We start from the raw sequence: 19,499 nt of genomic DNA, 5'->3' as shown, positions 1-19,499 counted from the left end.
CCCGACACTTTGCTGGATCGGAGTCCGGGGATCGTCATCGAGCTGAACGTGTGCTCGAACTCGGAGGTGCCGTAGTTTCGGTGCTTGATCGGTTGGATCGTGAAGACGTACGACTACTTCCTCTACGTCGTGTCATCGCTTCCGCAGTCGGTCTGCGTTGGGTACGTAGACAACACTCTCCTCTCGTTGCTATGCATCACATGATCTTGCGTGTGCGTAGGAAATTTTTTGAAATTACTACGAAACCCAACAAATATACCATTGTTTGGTTCTATTCTCTTTTAGTTTGTAGAGTAAGAATTTGAATAATTTGAGTATCATTCTATCTCTCAATTGTTGAGAAATTGTGATCAAACCATGCAATGAAGGAACCAAATCAAAAGAAGCTTTCACTTGTGCTTTCTAGCCATTTAAAATAAGCATGTAGCATCAAATTATTTAATGGTGTGTCAGCCAATTCCATGATTTTCTAGAAGAGAGAGGCTCGCACTTCACAATATTCATAATTTCAAGGTATGAAAACCTTGCACACACACCTAAATTCAATAAAATATACGACAAATATATAAACAATTATACAATACACACTTGTGACACTATAAACAAATAACTTCAGTTCATGACAGCCTGATCATCCCAGGCCCAGCTTCCAGGGTTTCCACCCCTCCCACCATGTACGGCTCCCCCTCCCACCTCCGTTTTTTGTCTCCCCTCCCCTTTCGCAAAAGAAAACGGTTTTACCCATGCATGTTCACCGCTGGAAATAAGCCCCAACTCATGCATGCACATGCTTTAAAAAAAAGCCGGCCGACCCGAAAAGGAAATCTTGCCCACACACTCCGGAGGTGAGCTCGTCCAATCTTGCCACCACTCCATCTCCCCCGATTGTCGTTCTCCACCTTCCCAGCCCTCGCCACTTCACCTCCCCCATCCATGCACCGCTTTTGTAGGCAGCCCCTGTCATCGCCGCCTTCATCGATGGCCCCCTCGCCACCACCACAGCGTGATGCCTTGCCATCATCTCCATGCCCCCATCAGTTGCGTCCACTAATCAAATAGTGGGACCTACAAACAGATTATACACTAAAAACTTAGTACGCAAGATTAGTGCAAACCCAAACCAGATTCAGCGAACTAAACCAAATATAACTCCCAGGCAAAGAAGGGTACCTCCCCATCAGTTCCATAGAGTCACACGATCGACAACATATACAGATTTCCGATCAGATGAGTAGACAATGTTGCGAACCTCCCCAGACCATTCTGCAAAGGGTTACAAAATGGTAGATAGAAAATAGGGATGCATTTTATGTCCTCGTAGAAAGGACATATAGATATAATATATATGTCCAAAAATTTACCTGGAGCATGTACATTTAGAATTTTGTTAGCAACTCACCTGTAGAAGGCATAAAAATTGAGGTCACCAGACACAAAATTAAAAAATACATACACATCATGTATGTTCACGATCATGTGAAGTGAAACAATTTTGAACAATAAACCAAAAAATGACGTGTTAAATTAGTCTACGTTCCCAGGAGGCCAAACAGAAATCAAAAGATGTGATGTTCAGTTATCAGTCTACAAACTGAAAGGCATTGTGCTATTCATGACAGTTCTCTTGAACTTCTGATGCAAGAATGCAAATTCGAATGACAAGAATAGACGGTGCCCCTTAATATAGACCCAAAATTAATTTAGTAAACCCATTGATCACAAGATTTTCCGACAGAAACACGATAGACTTCCCGACCTAGCCCTAGAACGGAACCCGTAACATCCCCCGCCGCTCGGTCCCAAGCCCGCACTGTCGTGGGCGCCTCCCACACCGGCAGCATCCCTTCGGGGTCCCCAAGATGACGAGCGATCCGGCGCGGCGGAAAGGGCTGGCACTGAGGAGCAGCGACTCGGTCGGGAGCCTGGCCAGCGCCAGCGGCTCCCTCCATCATCGCCGCCCTCGGCCACATCCAACGCGGTCGTCGGCCACGAAGAGGCGGACGAGCCCGGCAGCAGGGTTTTGTCCCTCCCATCGCTTTCATGTTCGACTACTCTTCCTTGGATCGCCTACCACCACAGATGCAGGGATCCTCTTGACTCACACGTCGACCATGCCTCAACCAGCGAGCATCGGCGCATCGCCGGCGCGCTCCTCTGTGCTCTCCCTCCTCTCTTCCATGGTTGGCACAAGGGAGGGATGAGACGGGCAGGAGAGAGCCTCTTTATCTAGATCAGGCAGGGGTTAGGTTTGGAAAGAGTAAATCGGCTGGAGTGATTGAGGGAAGGAGATCGGAATGGAGCAGGGCGCGATTGAAGGGTATGGCAAGAAGAACTTTTTTGGAAAGCTTTGATTCTGGTGATAATTACCATATTCGAAATTTCCTTAGTTATAGCCTTACCATACATGGATTGATTTATTACTATAATTATCATATTTGAGATTTCTAAGTTTATAGCTTTACCATACATGGATTAATTGTGATTGATTATCATAAATACGTTGGGTATTGTCGGCCAGATGAGAAAGAGAAAAACCGGTGGGAGGGGGGACGAAGAAAAACCGGTAAAAAAAACCGGTTGAAAATAAACCGGTTGAAAGTGGGGGGGACTATTCAACCAATTCGTCCATTAGGAGTAGAGATTTAAAACTTTTTTCTTCCTGCAGAAAATAAACTGATTCTTGTAAATTTTACGTGAAGTTCCTGTTTTCCAAACATTGTCTGCATAGTAGAATTAGAACTGCAAAGAGATTGCACAACAAGATCTGCCTTTTGGGGTTGATTATGGTTCACATGCTTGGATCATTCTACTTCTCTACTTCCCAGCTCATGAAGTCCAAAAGAAGAACAACACGCAAGCAGCTCCCAGGTTTGTTACCTAACTTATTCTGGACTCACTACCAGAAAAGCATATATGCCTGTTATTTCGTTGTGTGGCCACACTGCTCACATGCTAAAACTTCACAGGCCGAAAGGCTGCCCAAACGAGGAAAGGACATAATGTTACCGGTGGGTACTTTGGTGAGGCGAAAACAACAACCAGCAAGCTTGGTGCGTGGTGGTGCAAGACGCCCTGGAGCCTAGCTTGGAGTTCAAGTGAAGCCAAGTGAGTATAATCACCCCCATCACTACAATCATGTTTTTTTTAACTTTCTGAAGAAATGCATCTCTTCAATCATGCATAGTGTATAGCTAGCCACGCACCTCCATCTCAACATATATACGATGAGAGTATAGGACGATGCATCATGCATGGAGGTGGTCCGGGTGGAAGTGGAACACTCGATAATTTGGATTATAGCACGCACACACACGCGTAGTAGTCCGGTGAAAAAAATTACCACACAACAACAAGCACTATATCAGAGGGGCTGTTGTCACTTCATTTCCTTTTTGGCATTATGCATGCATTTCTAGACAACTTTTGAATTGAAAACTTGGCAGGTGGTCAATTAATCTGTGTCTTGTCCGTTCCCGTGTCTCGATCCAAATCTGGAGTTTCAAAATGGTCTGAATTTTCGTCTTGGTGCTACTTTATGCATGCTGACGGAGTAGGTGTAATCTTGTGCACGTGATGCACCTCCCAGATCACGGTAATGGGCAACGGTAAGAGAAGGCGTATACCAGTATATGCGTCCTTTGTGCGTTGGCTGTGTAGGCGAGCATGGCATGTGGCATGGCCGCATGGGCTATGCGTGCCTGCAATCACTTGCCGGAGAAGCCCAGCATCATCATCGTCCATCAGCCTCTGGCAAAAGCTTCCACTCCAAGATCGGGAATGATGGGAGGAGGTTGGACCGGTTGTAGAAGAATACATACAGTACTTGCCGGACGGTTAAATTCTTGGAACAAGACAGGTACACACTGTAGAGCCTCCATCCTGTGATCTGGATTCTTCTACTTTGGTCTCTTTACACTTTAACCGCTACTACTGTACTAGCTTTCCAACCCTTTCTCTTTTTCTTGACTGCAAAAATCTAGTCTGACCGTCGTGTCAAAGAGTAACTTTTTTGTTACTGAATAGTCAAAAGCTCTACTAGTCCAAGTGTCTGTCTGTCTAACCATGCAAGGTGTCAAAACATGGTTGAGGGGGCGGCGGCAGCACTCCGAATCCAAAGACCCTATGCAGGATGCAGCGCACGGTACGGAGCCTGACATCCATGAATAATGCCCCAGCTCGCTGTCCATTGTTCGGGTACATTCATGAGTGCTTTCTTTAGACGTACTCACTTAGCTAGGTACATTCATTCATGGCTGTGTGTGCAGCTCCTGGGGTGGCCTGGGTAAGGAATTGTTGTACCAAGAAGAGCAGAAGCATGAGCAGTAGCAGGGGAATCAATCAAAGCAAAGGTACGTGCATTTTTCACTAAAACCACTCACACCTCCCTAGTCACCAGTATGTTCATTATTATAAGATGTTTGGGATATTTTAATATGAACTACATACAAATTAAAATAAGTGAACAAATACATTTAAATATGTCTACATACGCCCAATTTAGAAAAAAAAATAGAACATCTTGTAATAATGGACAGAGGGAGTAGCAATCGTGCTCCTCTGATGCTCGTAGTTAGCGCTAATAATAATATGTGAGAGTACAGCTCAGGTGTCATTGTTAACACTAGCGCATCTTGTCGGTTACCTCTCCGATTCAGTCCGGTTGGAGCACAGGCCGCTCGTGAGGCACCGCGACAAGGACGCCCCAAGCGTTTTCGCCTTTGTCCTCGTCCTGAATTTTCTTGCATTATCATCACATATATTCACATGCATAACAACAACAACACGGGGAGGGCGCTGCTACGAACTGCTAAAACCCACGGGCAAAAGATAATAGTACTACGCGGCAAGGTGAGGTGATGGGGCCGAGCGACAGCAAGCGCAAGCGGGTTGAATGAGCGAGCAGCGCTGCCCTTCACGTGGCTTTCTTTCTGCCTGCCCTCCCTCTGTTATGTTATCAGTCTTGCCACATTGCAGATTACGAGGCCCGAGGCCAAGACCCCACATGTCCCCTCCTGTGGCCATCTCTTTGTTAATCCAGTTTTCTTTTCTTTTATCAGTGGAATCAGTGTTACAATCTCAGTCCCACATGCACCTTGCAATCTCCGTTAGCTAGTCAAGGGCTGAGCTTGTTGAGTTGAGTTGCCATGGCACTTGGCTGACGCCAACTGTATAGTATTATGGTTTCGACACCGCCTCTCATGTGACTCCTGTATTCAGAGTTTTAGTTATGAAGGTGAACCATGGGATCATTATCCTTCTCAGTTTGCAATACTCCTACGTTGGAGAAAACTGTGAAATGCTGAAGAATGTACTACTACCACTACTACAGTAGAGTGAAAGAAGGCCTCTGGTGACGCCAGTAACGCGCCTCACGGGTGGCAGTCACGGACAGAGCCGGCCGCCCGTCACTGTGGTCATCTCAAATCCTCCGTCAAATCCCTGCCTCCTACCATCCTCTCGACCTCGACGCTTCTCACGCCCGCAACAATCGTAGAGAGAGTGGGAGAGGGAGACACCTTCCGCTTCAAGCCTCCTCCGAATTCAGCAACCGCCGCACCACCCCGCCATACCCTGCCGAGCCATTCACCTCAAAAGCAGCAGCGTGCATGCAGACGCAGTGCAGCTAGCAGAAGCGCCTAAAGCCACCGCCGCGTGCTGCCGCCATCTAGCGGAAGCGCAGGCCGACACACGGACGCACACCTCTTCTCTCCCCCCTTCCCCTTCCCCTGCCATTGCCGAGCTCGGATACGCTGCGAGGTCGCGGCGTCGACAGGGGTGGCCGGGAGGAATGTCTGAACCGGCCACGCAATGCAGGTCGGTCGCTACTCGCCAGCCACCTTCTTGGATTGCTAGCTGGGTGCTTTCTCGGTTTCTAGGACAGATTCTTTGATTGTTTATCCGCGGATGCCGCCTTGGTCTCGGCGCTGTCTCTGCTCTCGAGCTGCGTGTAGATGGGGGTCTTAATGGGGATCCTAGGAGGATCAGTTCCTGAACCCTTTTCTCTCATTTGTGTGGATCGCAGGGGAAATGGGGGCGGCGGCGAGGGCGGCGCCGGCGGTATGAGGACGGTGGAGTGCCTCAGAGGGAGGCTGCTCGCCGAGAGGGTGGCGTCCAAGGCGGCCAAGGAGGAAGCCGACCAGCTCGCCGCCAGGGTACCCCTTCTCCTCTGTCCACATTCCGTACCCATGCGTCAACCCCTTTAATTCACACTGTTGGTTCGGTACAGCTATAATTTTGTTCTGTGATTCGGTGACAGTTGGACGAGCTTGAGAAGCGGCTCTCCGACGAGGTCAAGATCAGGGACAGGGCGGAGCGGAGGCTGAGGAGGGCCATCAAGAGGCTCGAGTCCCTCAAGATTCTGGATGTGGGGAGCTCCATCGGCTCGCTCTCCTCCAACTCCAACGCCTGCTCCGGCCAACAGGCGGCGCCGGAGACAGAGGAGAGCAACGGTCCTGCAGTATCGCTGAGCACCGTCGATTCGGTGCTGTCAGACCCTCGCGCCGGCGGCGAGGACAAGGGATGGGACGGCGAGAGCGTCAAGGGCTCCTCGGCCGGTTCCTGCACTCAGGCCAACTCCTCCCAGGACGGGAGCTGGTTCTCCGTCGTGTCCGAGCAGTCCGGCTCTGGCGCCTGCAAGGAGGAGAGCCGCACGGAGGACTCTGACGACGCCGAGAAGTGCGGTTCCGGTGACGCCGCTGGTGACGTCGATCGTGATTCAGTGAGGTACGCGGCGTGCAGGTTTACAATGAGTGCCATTTTACTGGTTGTTAAAAAAAGTTAAAAACAGTTGATTGATTATTTGCTATAGGGATAATTAGCCTTTTCTCCTAGGAGTTTCCAGATTACTCCTAAGTTTGTGCAGAGTTTTACCTTTCTCCGACAGGAATTAGGCTAGTACGTTTCCTCTTTTTTCACATGTGTGTTTTCATCATGTTTTTAATGTTAGGCTGGTTGTAATGGGGAGTATCATATACTAATATACTAGTATTATGCATATGATACTGGTGTATGATACTATCTTCCTAATGCATAGTATCATATATTAGTATCGTGTACTACTTTATTTATTGTTATGCATGACACAAAGTAGCATAACATTTATTATGATACGGTATCATAATATGATATTGCATCCTCTTTTTCTTCATTTAATGCTATGACACCTCATCAAAATTGCTTAATTGGTATGCATGATACTAGCTATGATATTGGTATGGAGGGAATAGTATGCACTGCATGCCTATGTCAGTGGAATAATTGCGTTTATATAGTACAGAAAAGGAGACAGACGTATTGTCGGCGTTGTGCTCATCTGTAGTACTTCAGCTTCCCTTTTTTTGTGTTCCGGACCTTTTTAATTACCAGGATAGGAAGCCGTTGTGTAGTTTGTTACGCCTCTCCATTGATTCTTACTCCACTAGAGTAGATGCGTCTGTGCATCTCTTTTTATAGCACCCACTATGTTTCTGCACCATCATACCGATTGTGCTGTGCATAACTAACGGAATTTTTCACTGCAGGAGGAGAGAAGAGCAGCCTGGAGCGTCCAGCGGCTCGTCGAAATCCGAAGCGAGCTACCGCGACGAGGAGGACGACAGGCTCGCGCTGGTGCTGGTGGACAACCCGCACTACAGCGCAGAGCCGGCCGAGACCAAGGAGAAGGAGAAAGAAGAGAAGGACGGGCTCGCCATGGTCCTGGCGGACCCCCAGCCGAGAGCGACGAGCGTCGGCGGCAACGACGTGCAGTCGGTCCTGCTGGCGCTGCGGCAGGTCAAGGAGCAGCTGCGCTACACCATCCAGAGGAGGTCGGAGGGGCTCGTCGCGCACCGAGAGCTATGCGGCCACTGACCGAGCCTGTTCTGTTCTGGTCTCAAAGGCATCTTTTGTTGTTGTTGTTGCGATGCTCTCAAAAGCATCCCGAGAAACGGAAGCTCAAGTGTGTTGCACTTGCGCTTACACTTGCACTGGTGTATTTATCTACAGCGTTGGGAGTATATGTTGGAATAAGGCTTTACTCGTGTGACACGTTGTAGTGGTTGTATATATTTATATGAAAAGTGGATTCCATGTGTTGTTTACTAGTGTTCGAAAGCAAAGGGATGACTAATACACCCTTGTTCACAAATATAAGATGTTCCAACATTTTTCTGAATCTAGATACATTTTAGGATGCGTTTGGTTATCTGCATCGCTTTTAAACACTTTGCATACTTGTCCTAATTGGGTCCGACTGAGCATATGCAGACAAAAAATTAACATCTGCATATTGATTGGCTGCATGTATCCTCTCTAGCCTGCACGTGCCGAAACGGAAGGTTTGCTGTTTGGTTGCAAACTTATTTCAGGAGAAACACAACTCCAGTTGTTTGGTTACATCCAGGACAGTTGTGTGGTAACCTTTTCCTTGATATGGTGAGGTTATTAGAGGCACACATGAAGAACTAAACTAGAGCAACAAAATAAACTTAGGCACAAACACAAGTCTTAACCACGGATCACAAGTTTTAAGCCAACATAGTACGATAAGTTGTAAACGAAACCCAAGTCTTAAACCAACAACCAACAAGGAACGAGCAACAGCTCAGGCGGTGACAGCGAAAGCGTTGTTATGCTTCTTGCATTTGGTGACCACATCCACGCCCTCGTCATTGAAGACGATCATCTTCATGCTGTCGGGGTCAGCTGCTTGAATGTCAGCATGTACCCGATAATGACCTGGTGAACGAAGCGGAAGGTGGCCCACCCCTGATCAAGGATGACCCTGCCATTGATCACCCTCACCGTCACCCTCCATGCGCAGCCGGTGTTCGTCTTGAGCTTGAACTCTGCAGGGACGGCAGGGAAGTGCTTGGTGAACTCTAGATGCATTGGCAGACTCTCTAGTTTCAGACCAAGGATATCCTTGTAGAAGTGGCTTGGTACGGACTCCAGGATCGCCGCGGCTAGACAAGAAAGTTTGTACCCCAATCCCCACCCCGATGTAATCTAAAAATGACCTATGAACCCTAGAAGTCTAGGATCGATCCATGGCAGTGTTTTAATCCAATTCTCCACCCCCGATGTGTTCATTCCCCTCCCTAACTTTTCAATCGCGTGCTCAAATCTAATCTAGCCCGAGTCGAAAGCAGTAATCTACAGAGAAGGCGAGGACTTACCACCATGGTCGATGCGCTCCGGTGGAGGTCTGCAGTCGCTCCGATGGTAGCCGCCGTCTTGGATCGTCCAGCTGTCTCTCTGGTGGTCACCGTCGCCGGTGTGAGTGGAGAAGAGGGGAGAGAGCAATGAGGAAGGAAGGTGAGGGTAATTATGACGACGCGTCTGGCAACGCGACTTCTCGAGAATGCATCCATGCGTGCAACCGCCCACACCCGCGTGTCTAGGGTTGCACTGCTCGGGCCTAGCTCCACAAAAATCGCCAATTTGAGCTTTGCTCTGGATGCAGGCCCAGGCCATTTTCATTTTCTTCCTGCACGGGCTTGTCGGGGTATATGCGGGCTACCAAACGCCTTAATGTATTTGTTCACTCATTTCAGTTCATACGTAGTCCATATTGAAATGTTAAAACATCTTAGGCCCTGTTTAAAATATCTCCGCTTCGCAGAGTTGGGGAGCTCGGTTTTGGCAGTTCCATCAAAGTGAGTTGTAGTAGTCTGGTTCGCTCCGGGAGCCGAGCCAAAGGAGCCGAACGCTCCCTTAGGCCTCTTTTGGTTCATAGGATAGAATTATTATAGAAATAGGAATCTTGTAGGAAATGAGATGACATGTATATCAAATCCTATGAGTAGGAATAGAAAACAAGATGTCATTTGGTTGACACCAAAGGAATTTTTCCATTGAATCTAGACTCCTTTTTATTTTCCTATGAAATGTGAATGATAAGAACCAATCCTATGCAGGAATAAGAATCCATTTCTATGAACCAAAGGGCTCTAAAGGAAAAAATCCTATAAAAACCCTATCCTCTAGAATTCTTATGAAATTCCTCTAAACCAAAGGAGGCAGTATTTGCAAACGGCGGGAGTAGCAATTAACTTGGCTGGCTCCCCTATGCGCAAAAAAAAAAAAAAAAACTGGCCGTCTCCCCGTAGCTTTTCTACAGTGGACCATTTATGCACTGGATGCGCACTTAGCAGACATTCAGATACCGTGGACGCATATAGCATGCATCAGAATCGAATAATGCAAGCACAAAAACTAAACAGACACGAGTACACACATGGCTAAGAAGTAGTATCACTACAAAGGGAAACGAAGTACCGTAGTACACAGGTGTCCCCAGACCAAGCAGCAAACAGACTATGCTGCCAGCGAGTACAGCAAGGAACTACTCGAGTGCTACACGGTAAACAGCACTCAAATGGCTCCCAGCGGAGTACAGCAAGGAAGTCATCAAGCGCTACACAGTAAACAGCACACGAATGGCTCCGACAACATCGACGCCATTGGCGTTGTTAGTCTTGTACAAACTACGGCTTCACCGACGTCTCGAGGGGCGTATTTGAGACGACCCTGCAAGAAGATGGAATTGATTATTTTCATGTTATGGGATATACATATAACAGCGGCCAATACCACATCATGGAAACAAATGCTATTGTATGATGATAAGAGCGTATTTAATCTAACCTCAAAAGGCAGGGACTGTTTTCCATCATGCCGTGCCAGCTACGGTAGCCGCGTCCTGTGTTACACATGTACAGAGGGCAAGAGGAAGACAATGAATTACAACAACAAACATGAAGCACAAGTTCTACACAAAAGACATGCCATAGAGTGGAGGACATACCGGCTTGGAGGTGTCTTTGTCCTTTCCTTCAGATGACCCACTAGGTGCTGCTCCGGCAAACCTGGCATAGTAGTTAAGAGATGTTAGATATAGCTTGCTGCTACTTGTTAGGTTTGGGTTCTGGTCAGAAGAAGGCATGACAGCGCCGCATTCATCTACCTAAGGGCCCGTGCCTTTCGCTTCTCTTCTTCCGCCTTGCCAACTTCTGTGCTCTGACCAAATCGCTCTAAGCGGGCTTTTTTCTTAGCCTCGGTATCATCAGAGGAGGGCGTGGGAAGGCCAAACCTGCAAATTAATGTCAGTACGTATCAGTTCACAATTTGGGGGAGTAAAAAACATGCAAGTGCATCATAGGTAATTAAGTGTATATCACGCACCTCTCAGCCCTGGACTTCTTCTTCTGTTCCTCCATCTTTTCATTAGAAGATCCAGTCCCAAACCTTGTAAACAAGATAATTGGTAGCCACATTTCTTAGTATTTGAAATATATCATGCGTACAACAGATCAACCAAATAGGAACCACAGAAGTGATGGAGAAGACGGAGAATTAGTTGGCATGGGAACACCTTGTTCAGTTTTCATCAAATTAAGATCACACACTAATACTTTAGTATTCCCATAGCTAGATTGAAGTTGAGTTTCCACTGTAACAAAAATAAAAATAAAAATGATGTTGCTAACCAGTTCATGCACTATCGATCAGTTTAAATAATCCAGCATGTACTAACGATTGTCAATCAGTTCAACAAATTATGTTGGAATCGAGCCCACTAACTATAATAAGTGGTCCAGTCCTTTCAGGCGTATGCATAAGATATGCACAATGTTTCATAGATATTTGGAACACAAGCATACACATTAGAGAAAGAAGTGGTGAATGGTAACATTCTTTCACCATATATAGATACAAAAAGGTGTACAATAATAACATAGTTCACCATAATGGTCTTAATTCTTACCAACATAAACAAATGAAATAAATATGACATGCTTGAACTTAACTGTTAATAAAGTTACAGCATGTTTACCAAAAAAATTAAATATCTATATTTGCAAATCCTGTCTGCTTAGTTCCAGATATGTGTGTGTTATCATTAATTAGCAGGTTTTGTCTAGCATGTAGATGTAAATACCATAGTAGGAGAATTTGCCAATATTTCATTAGGGATGCGATGTATTGGGGTTCTAAAATCCTAACACCATGTCAGTCAATGTATTAAACCTTAAAGTCAAGACTATAGAGCCAAAAAATAAGATCAGCATTGTACTACAGTAGTCAACTACAATAGAAAGGTTAGAACAGAATTGAGCAGGTAAAATACTTGACATAACTATAGTTCACGATAGGGCCTGGACATCGCGGTCTAGACTAAAGCAGCTTAACATTACAGGACAGTTCACATGCAACACACATGAGCACCCTTGTCTCCTGGACCATTGGTGATATACCAACTAAGTCAGCTTGTTTCTTTGCTTTGTTTTGTTTTTCCTCTTTTGCTTAAGGAAACCGTTACAACAAAGCTTTCATGGTTAGATAATCATCCATTATGCATTGTAACAGGTTTATTTTTATCTAATACTCCTAAACATCCAGAAGCCACTCAATGGTGTGATGCTTAATTTCTAATACCTGCGTAAATACCTTCAAATCCATGCGCACCGAAAACAATGTAACTAAAAAACTCTAAGGTGAGCACACTATTAGATCCTTAATCCTATCACTGGAGATAAGCCGCTGGCCAACAACAGTCATATTAGGCTAATGCATCAAAATTCCGTAAACTAGAAAAGTAGTCCATAACTTCCAACATGACTGCCCTAGAGAGTTAGGGACCACAAATCTCTCAGACTTGTAAGAGAGGAAAAAAAATCTCTAAACCCTAGGAAAAGGGATTTGATAGAACAATCACCTCTCGGCGCGGCTGCTTCGCTTCTCGTCCTCGGACATAACCACCTGCGTCCCAAACCTCTCCGCGCGGCGCATCTTCTTCTCTAGATCCGTGGCTGCCCCACCGGCGGCGGCGGCGCTAGGGTTTTGGGCCGCTGTCGGGGAAGTGGGATTCGGCGCCTCCCCTGCGGCGGCAGCCGCCGGGGCCGTCAGCTCGGCGGCGGCCGGGACTTGCGCGGGCTTGGAATCCTGAGATGCCATCGTAGAGCGCTCGTCGGGCAGGGAGGTCACGGTCGCGGACGCGGTGTGCGGCAAGAGATTTTTCTGGTCTGCTGCGCTTTTTCCTGCTCGAGTTCGCCGCTTCGCCCCTCTCCTGCCTGTATGCTTTGCAGATGGGCCACTTGGGTTGGTTCGAAGACAAAGGGCCTGGCCTGCGTGAGCACTAGAACAAACCAGCCCGCTCCAAAATAGGAGTATATCGCAAATAAGGTTTCATCATCAACTAAAAAAATTCTCAAAAAAATCAACTAAAAAAATAACACATTTCGTCAGGTTTCTGCTAAAAATGATTTCGTCAGGTATCTAAAAAGAGATTTTGCCAAGGAAAAATGTTTATTTGTAACCAATAATTGCTCTATTAGCAAATATTTTGTCTGGCCAAAAATTTATGTCATTAGATTCATATTCCAAAATATTTATTTATGTTATGGGTTTTAATAAAAGAACGATATCTTTTTTTAGAGGCTGACAACTTTATTATTTCTCAACAATATTACACAGAGTTCCCCGGATGTAATCTGGAACAGAATAGAAATGGACTAACTGAATGCATACAAACTCTAACTAACAAATGAGTGTGCTTGAAGATCACCGAATTGAAGGCACCAGATGCAATTTTAATATCAGAAACCACCACACAAATAGAAGAATGATCAGTCGCTGAAGAATGGATCTTCTACACCAAAGATAGGCATGTTGTGGCAAAAATAACATCAACTTCTTTCTTTTCCAATGCCAAATGAACAGCTCACCGGAGAGCTATGGCCTCGGCCATCTCCGGCTCAAGAACACCAATAACTAGGTCGCTGCAGGCCACTACAAAACGTGCCTCATGGCCCGAGCGATGACCCCTATGCATGATTTGTCAAGCTCAGTAAGAATGGTGACAGAGGAATTGAATACAATGGTATGAGACGACGACGGAGACTAAGTTATACCGGAGATGTTGGTATCATGCATGTGTTCAATACCCGGTTTAAATATGCTACAAAGTTGGTCCCACAAGTGACTTGATTTTTTTGGGCTTACGTCAATGATGGAGAGCCTCTAGATTATTGTAGCATAGTTTCTAGCTTCCCAAACGTACCATATAGTCATTGTTGGCATAGTACATTTCTGGTCCGTGGATTGACCAAGGAAAACAAAAAGGCACTTTTTAAGGATATAATGTTATGGCTTTATATATAGATCCTACAGTATCCTTGATCACATCTCATACATCTCTAGCATGAGGACAAAAGAGAAGAGCATGCTCCACAAATTCTAATATATTGCAAAATAGCGAAGTTCAGAAAAATGAACCTAGCACCCTTCGGGAGAATATCCTAAGTAAAACACCATAAAACAACCATCATCTTACTAGGTGCTTTAACTGCCCAAATCGACTTCCAGTGTCTTCCATCATCAGATTGGTTGGAACTTTGATCAAGGCCACGAATATCACTTTTCTCAAAAAAAATGAGCAGTATGTGCCATGTTGTACGCTCACCGAACAGAATAATCACCGTACTTAGTGAACGACCATCTCACAAAATCATCCCCAACATCTATAAAGATTGGTATGAGCAGAATCTCTAAGGCATCCTTTTCTCAAAAAAAAAACTCGCACCATCTCCTCATTGCAGGTGCAACATGTCTCATCCGGAAGACAATGGACTTTAGCATTTGCAGGGATGGGTGAAGTGGGTTGAAGAACATGTGGAGGGAAGGAAGGAATACGGTGATATGATAAAATATGCACTTGCTTTCCATCACAAAACTAAACACCATGTTTCAGTAACTTGTGACCAACAGGATGCCTCTCCAAGATCTAACTAGTAATTTTGTGCAGAATACCATCAAGAACAACTTCAACATCATCACAAGGATCAGAAGTGAAAAGGTTACCATAAAATTTATGAACCATACCTTTAATCTCCACTTGTGAATTGCAAAGAGAACCATCATCTCGGGCCAAACAGTGAATTTTGTTAGTACATTTCCGAACTATAGCTCGAGCATGGAAGAAGCTTGTATTCCGATCACCCTCATGGAGACTGTCCACCCTGGACCGTTGCATCACCATAATCTCCTCTTGCTCAAAATGTTCACAGAGCATCAGACCAAACACGCTCAAGATGCTATCTATAACCAGCATCACGTAACCACATATCTTCATATTTGAACCCTTGTTCTAGTGGCACTTGGCGCTTCACCTTAGATAACCGGGATAAAAAATCAGTACAACATAGTGATCCAAAGGTGTCATTGTCAAATGTTCAACATCATAGTCATCATGGATATTAATAAAATTGCCATTAGCCACATCTCTATCGAGATGAACCTTACATGGAATTGTGGATCTTGACGATTACACCATGTGAACTTTGGACTTGAGGAACCAAGGTCCATCAACTCACAATCCATAAGACAATCACGAAAGGCCCCCGGGTCTACTTTCCATCATATAGGTTTCTGATCTACAATTTTAGTTTCCTATTTACTTTCTTTGCAATCTTTTACTTTCCGCTCCATAAACCAAAAATATTACTTTACCGTTTATCCATCTATATCAGACCTCACTTTGCAAATAACAGTGAAGGGATTGACAACCCCTTTATCGTGTTGGGTGCAAGTTGGTGTTTGTTTGTGCAGATATTCGAGGGCTTGTGCGTTGTCTCCTACTGGATTGATACGTTGGTTCTCAAAAGCTGAGGGAAATACTTACTCTACTTTGCTGCATCACTCTTTCCTCTTCAAGGAAAAAACCAACGCAAACTCAAGAGGTAGCAGGATGCCATCTAGGGCATCCCCAAGCTTAGGCTCTTGGTTGTCCTTGAATACTACCTTGGGGTGCCTTGTGCATCCCCAAGCTTAGGCTCTTTCCACTCCTTATTCTGTAGCCCATCAAAACTTTACCCAAAACTTGAAAACTTCACAACACAAAACTTAACAGAAAACCCGTAAGCTCCGTTAGTAAAATAAAGCAAATCACCACTTAGGTACTGCCAAGACAAGATTCATAATTTTTCTCACATGATGCCTACTGTACCCTATCATTTCTACAATTTATATTAAGCAATATAAGCCATAGAAACTAGAAAACAAGCAACCTATGCATCGAAAAAACAGAATCTGTCAAAAACAGGACAGTCTGTAGTAATCTGTAACTCTCGAATACTTCTGTAACTCCAAAAATTCTGAAAAAATAGGAAAGCCTGAGAAATTTTGTTATTAATCTTCTGCAAAAAGAATCAATATTTTATCACGCCTCTGTTAAAAATTAGAATTGTTTTCCTGAGCGCAAAAGTTTCTGTTTTCCAGCAAGATCAAATCAACTATCACCATAGATCATTCCAAAGGTCTTACTTGGCACTTTATTGAAACGAAAGCTATAAAACATGATCACTACAGTAGCTTAATCATGTGAACACACAAAAATAGTAGGTGTAAATGTTGAGTTGTCTCCCAACAAAAGCTTTTCTTTATTGCCTTTCTAGCTAGGCATGATGATTTCAATGATGTTCACATAAAAGATAAGAATTGTAACATAACAGGAGCATCATAAAGCATATGACTAGCACATTTAAGTCTAACCCACTTCCTATGCATAGGGATTTTGTGAGCAAACAACTTATGGGAACAAGAATCAACTTGCATAGGAAGGTAAAACAAGCACAACTTCAAGATTTTCAACATATAGAGAGGAAACTTGATATTATTGCAACTCCTACAAGCATATATTCCTCCCTCATAATAATTTTCAGTAGCATCATGAATGAATTCAACAATATAACCATCACATAAAGCATTCTCTTCATGATTCAGAAGCATAGAAATTTTAATACGCTCCACATAAGCAAATTTATTCTCATGAATAGTAGTTGGAGCAAACTCAACAAAATAACTATCATGTGAGGCATAATCCAATTGAAAATTAAAATCATGATGACAAGTTTCATGGTAATCATTATTATTTATAGCATACATGTCATCACAATAATCATCATAGATAGGAGGCATGCTTTCATCATAATAAATTTGCTCATCAAAACTTGGGGGACTAAAAATACCATCTCCATCAAACATAGCATACCCAAGCTTGTAGCTTTGCATATCATTAGCATCATGGGTATTCAAGGAATTCATACTAACAACATTGCAATCATGCTCATCATTCAAATATTTAGTGCCAACCATTTTAATGCATTCTTCTTCTAACACTTTGGCACAATTATCAGAATCCTTATTTTCATGAAAGACATTAAAAAGATGAAGCATATGAGGCAACCTCAATTCCATTTTTTGTAGTTTTATTTTATAGACTAAACTAGTGATAAAACAAGAAACTAAATGATTCGATTGCAAGATTTAAAGATATACCTTCAAGCGCTAACCTCCCCGGCAACGGTGCCAGAAAAGAGCTTGATGTCTACTACGCAACCTTCTTCTTGTAGACTCGTGTTGGGCCTCCAAGCACAGAGTTTTGTAGGGCAGTAGCAAATTTCCCTCAAGTGGATTATCTAAGGTTTATCAATCCGTGGGAGGCGTAGGATGAAGATGGTCTCTCTCAAACAACTCTGCAACCAAATAACAAAGAGTCTCTTGTGTCCCCAACACACCCAATACAATGGTAAATTGTATAGATGCACTAGTTCGGCGAAGAGATGGTGATACAAGTGCAATATGGATAGTAGATATAGGATTTTGTAATCTGAAAATTGAAAACAACAAGGTAACTAGTAACGAAAGTAAGCGAAAACGGTATTGCAATGCTTGGAAACAAGGCCTAGGGTTCATACTTTCACTAGTGCAAGTTCTCTCAACAATGATAACATAATTAGATCATATAACAACCCCTCAACGTGCAACAAAGAGTCACTCCAAAGTCACTAATAGTGGAGAATAAATGAAGAGATCATTGTAGGGATACTAGGGATCAAGTAACAAATTGACTCGATTACATGAAAAATCTCATCCATCTCCATCTACCTCTAGTATGCCTACAATGAAATGACTCACTCCCGGTGGTGAGCACCATGGGGTTGTCAATGAAGAAGTGTTGTTGATGATGATGGTGACAATCCCCCTCTCCGGAGCCCCGAACGGACTCCAGATCAGCCCTCCCCATGAAGAACAGGAGGTGGTGGTGGCTTCGTATCATAAAACAAAGTGAAACCTTCTCTTTGATTTTTCTCGGGAAGAAGGTACTTACGGACTCGGAGTTAGGGAAAACGGAGGTGCGAGGGCCCTCTCAAGCTCATATGGCGCGCCCATGGTGGTGGGGCGCCCCTGATCTTGTGGCTCTCTGGTGGCCCTCTCCGGTAGATCTTTGCGCCAATATTTGCTATATACCCCAAAACAATTCTCCGTAAAGTTGCATCCAATTCTGAGAACTTTTTATTTCTGCACAAAAGCAATACCAAGGTAGTTTTGCTGAAAACAACATTCATCCGGGTTAGTTTTATTCAAATAATCTCTACTCCTAATGGACGAGTTGGTGAATCATCTCCGCGGTTTATTTTCGTTGGTTTTTTTCGTCTCTCCTCCCACCACCCCCTCCAACCCTGGTCCGCGGTTTATTTTCTTGGTTTTTTTCGTCTCTCCTCCCACCATCCCTCCCACCCTGGTCCATCGGTTTATTTTTCTCTCCACTCTTTATTACAACCAGAACTTTCCTAACGTATAACAAATCACGGATCTAACTTCCTTAAATTATGCAAATCAATCTATTCCTTTTATTGGTTCAATTTGTCTTAGGAAACAAATAACAGATTTTCAGGAAACAAATAATACATTTTAATCTAACTTCCTTAAATTATGCAAATCAATCGATTCCTTTTATTGGTTCTATTTGTCTTAGGAAACAAATAATCTCTACTCCTAATGGACGAGTTGGTGAATCGTATCCACGGTTTATTTTCACTGGGGTTTTTCCGTCTCTCCTCCCACCACCCCCTCCAACCCTGGTCCGCGGTTTATTTTCGCTGAGTTTTTTTCATCTCTCCTCCCACCACCCCTCCCACCCTGGTCCATCGGTTTATTTTTCTCTCCACTCTTTATTACAACCAGAACTTTCCTAACGTATAACAAATCACGGATCTAACTTCCTTAAATTATGCAAATCAATCGATTCCTTTTATTGGTTCAATTTGTCTTAGGAAACAAATAACAGATTTTCAGGAAACAAATAATACATTTTAATCTAACTTCCTTAAATTATGCAAATCAATCGATTCCTTTTATTGGTTCAATTTGTCTTAGGAAACAAATAACAGATTTTCAGGAAACAAATAATACATTTTAATCTAACTACCTTAAATTATGCAAATCAATCGATTCCTTTTATTGGTTCAATTTGTCTTAGGAAACAAATAACAGATTTTCAGGAAACAAATAATACATTTTAATCTAACTTCCGTAAATTATGCTGATCAATCAATTCCTTTTATTGGTTCAATTTGTTTTAGGAAACAAATAACAGACACGTCACAACTTTCCTCCCAATAAATAGTTTCTTAACATTTGCAAACTTTCCTAATCAGACACATCACAAACAGGTAGGT

General features: G+C 44.0%; 2 protein-coding genes across 2 annotated transcripts; one reads left to right on the top strand and one right to left on the bottom strand.

The window, feature by feature from the left end:
• Positions 1 to 5,234: 5,234 nt before the first annotated feature.
• On the top strand, positions 5,235 to 8,152 carry LOC123085519 (uncharacterized). Its single transcript, XM_044507162.1, has 4 exons — positions 5,235 to 5,814; positions 6,023 to 6,152; positions 6,257 to 6,723; positions 7,521 to 8,152. Exons 1-4 carry the CDS (start codon positions 5,789 to 5,791, stop codon positions 7,846 to 7,848), a joined length of 951 nt encoding a protein of 316 aa, XP_044363097.1. The 5' UTR covers positions 5,235 to 5,788; the 3' UTR covers positions 7,849 to 8,152.
• A 2,065-nt stretch (positions 8,153 to 10,217) lies between these two features.
• LOC123085518 (protein MODIFIER OF SNC1 11) lies at positions 10,218 to 13,041 on the bottom strand. The gene is made up of 6 exons (XM_044507161.1): positions 12,698 to 13,041; positions 11,164 to 11,226; positions 10,946 to 11,071; positions 10,787 to 10,847; positions 10,627 to 10,681; positions 10,218 to 10,509 (listed from the first exon to the last, which is right to left on the bottom strand). The coding sequence occupies exons 1-5, from the start codon at positions 12,934 to 12,936 to the stop codon at positions 10,652 to 10,654; spliced, it is 519 nt and encodes a 172-aa protein (XP_044363096.1). The 5' UTR covers positions 12,937 to 13,041; the 3' UTR covers positions 10,218 to 10,509; positions 10,627 to 10,651.
• Positions 13,042 to 19,499: the final 6,458 nt, after the last annotated feature.

The sequence above is a fragment of the Triticum aestivum genome, chromosome 4A, assembly GCF_018294505.1.
Source record: "Triticum aestivum cultivar Chinese Spring chromosome 4A, IWGSC CS RefSeq v2.1, whole genome shotgun sequence".
Lineage (NCBI taxonomy): Eukaryota > Viridiplantae > Streptophyta > Magnoliopsida > Poales > Poaceae > Triticum > Triticum aestivum.
The sequence above is the reverse complement of the archived record's forward strand: the minus strand, read 5'-3'. Positions and strand labels throughout refer to the sequence as shown.

Coding starts and splice junctions, on each gene's coding strand:
- LOC123085519 (XM_044507162.1), top strand. CDS start 5,789: ATGTCTGAACCGGCCACGCAATGCAG. Junction 6,153..6,256: donor CCGACCAGCTCGCCGCCAGG/GTACCCCTTCTC, acceptor ATTCGGTGACAG/TTGGACGAGCTTGAGAAGCG. Junction 6,724..7,520: donor GTCGATCGTGATTCAGTGAG/GTACGCGGCGTG, acceptor TTTTCACTGCAG/GAGGAGAGAAGAGCAGCCTG.
- LOC123085518 (XM_044507161.1), bottom strand. CDS start 12,936: ATGGCATCTCAGGATTCCAAGCCCGCGCAAGTCCCGGCCGCCGCCGAG. Junction 11,072..11,163: donor AAGAAGTCCAGGGCTGAGAG/GTGCGTGATATA, acceptor ATTAATTTGCAG/GTTTGGCCTTCCCACGCCCT. Junction 10,682..10,786: donor ACAAAGACACCTCCAAGCCG/GTATGTCCTCCA, acceptor TGTGTAACACAG/GACGCGGCTACCGTAGCTGG.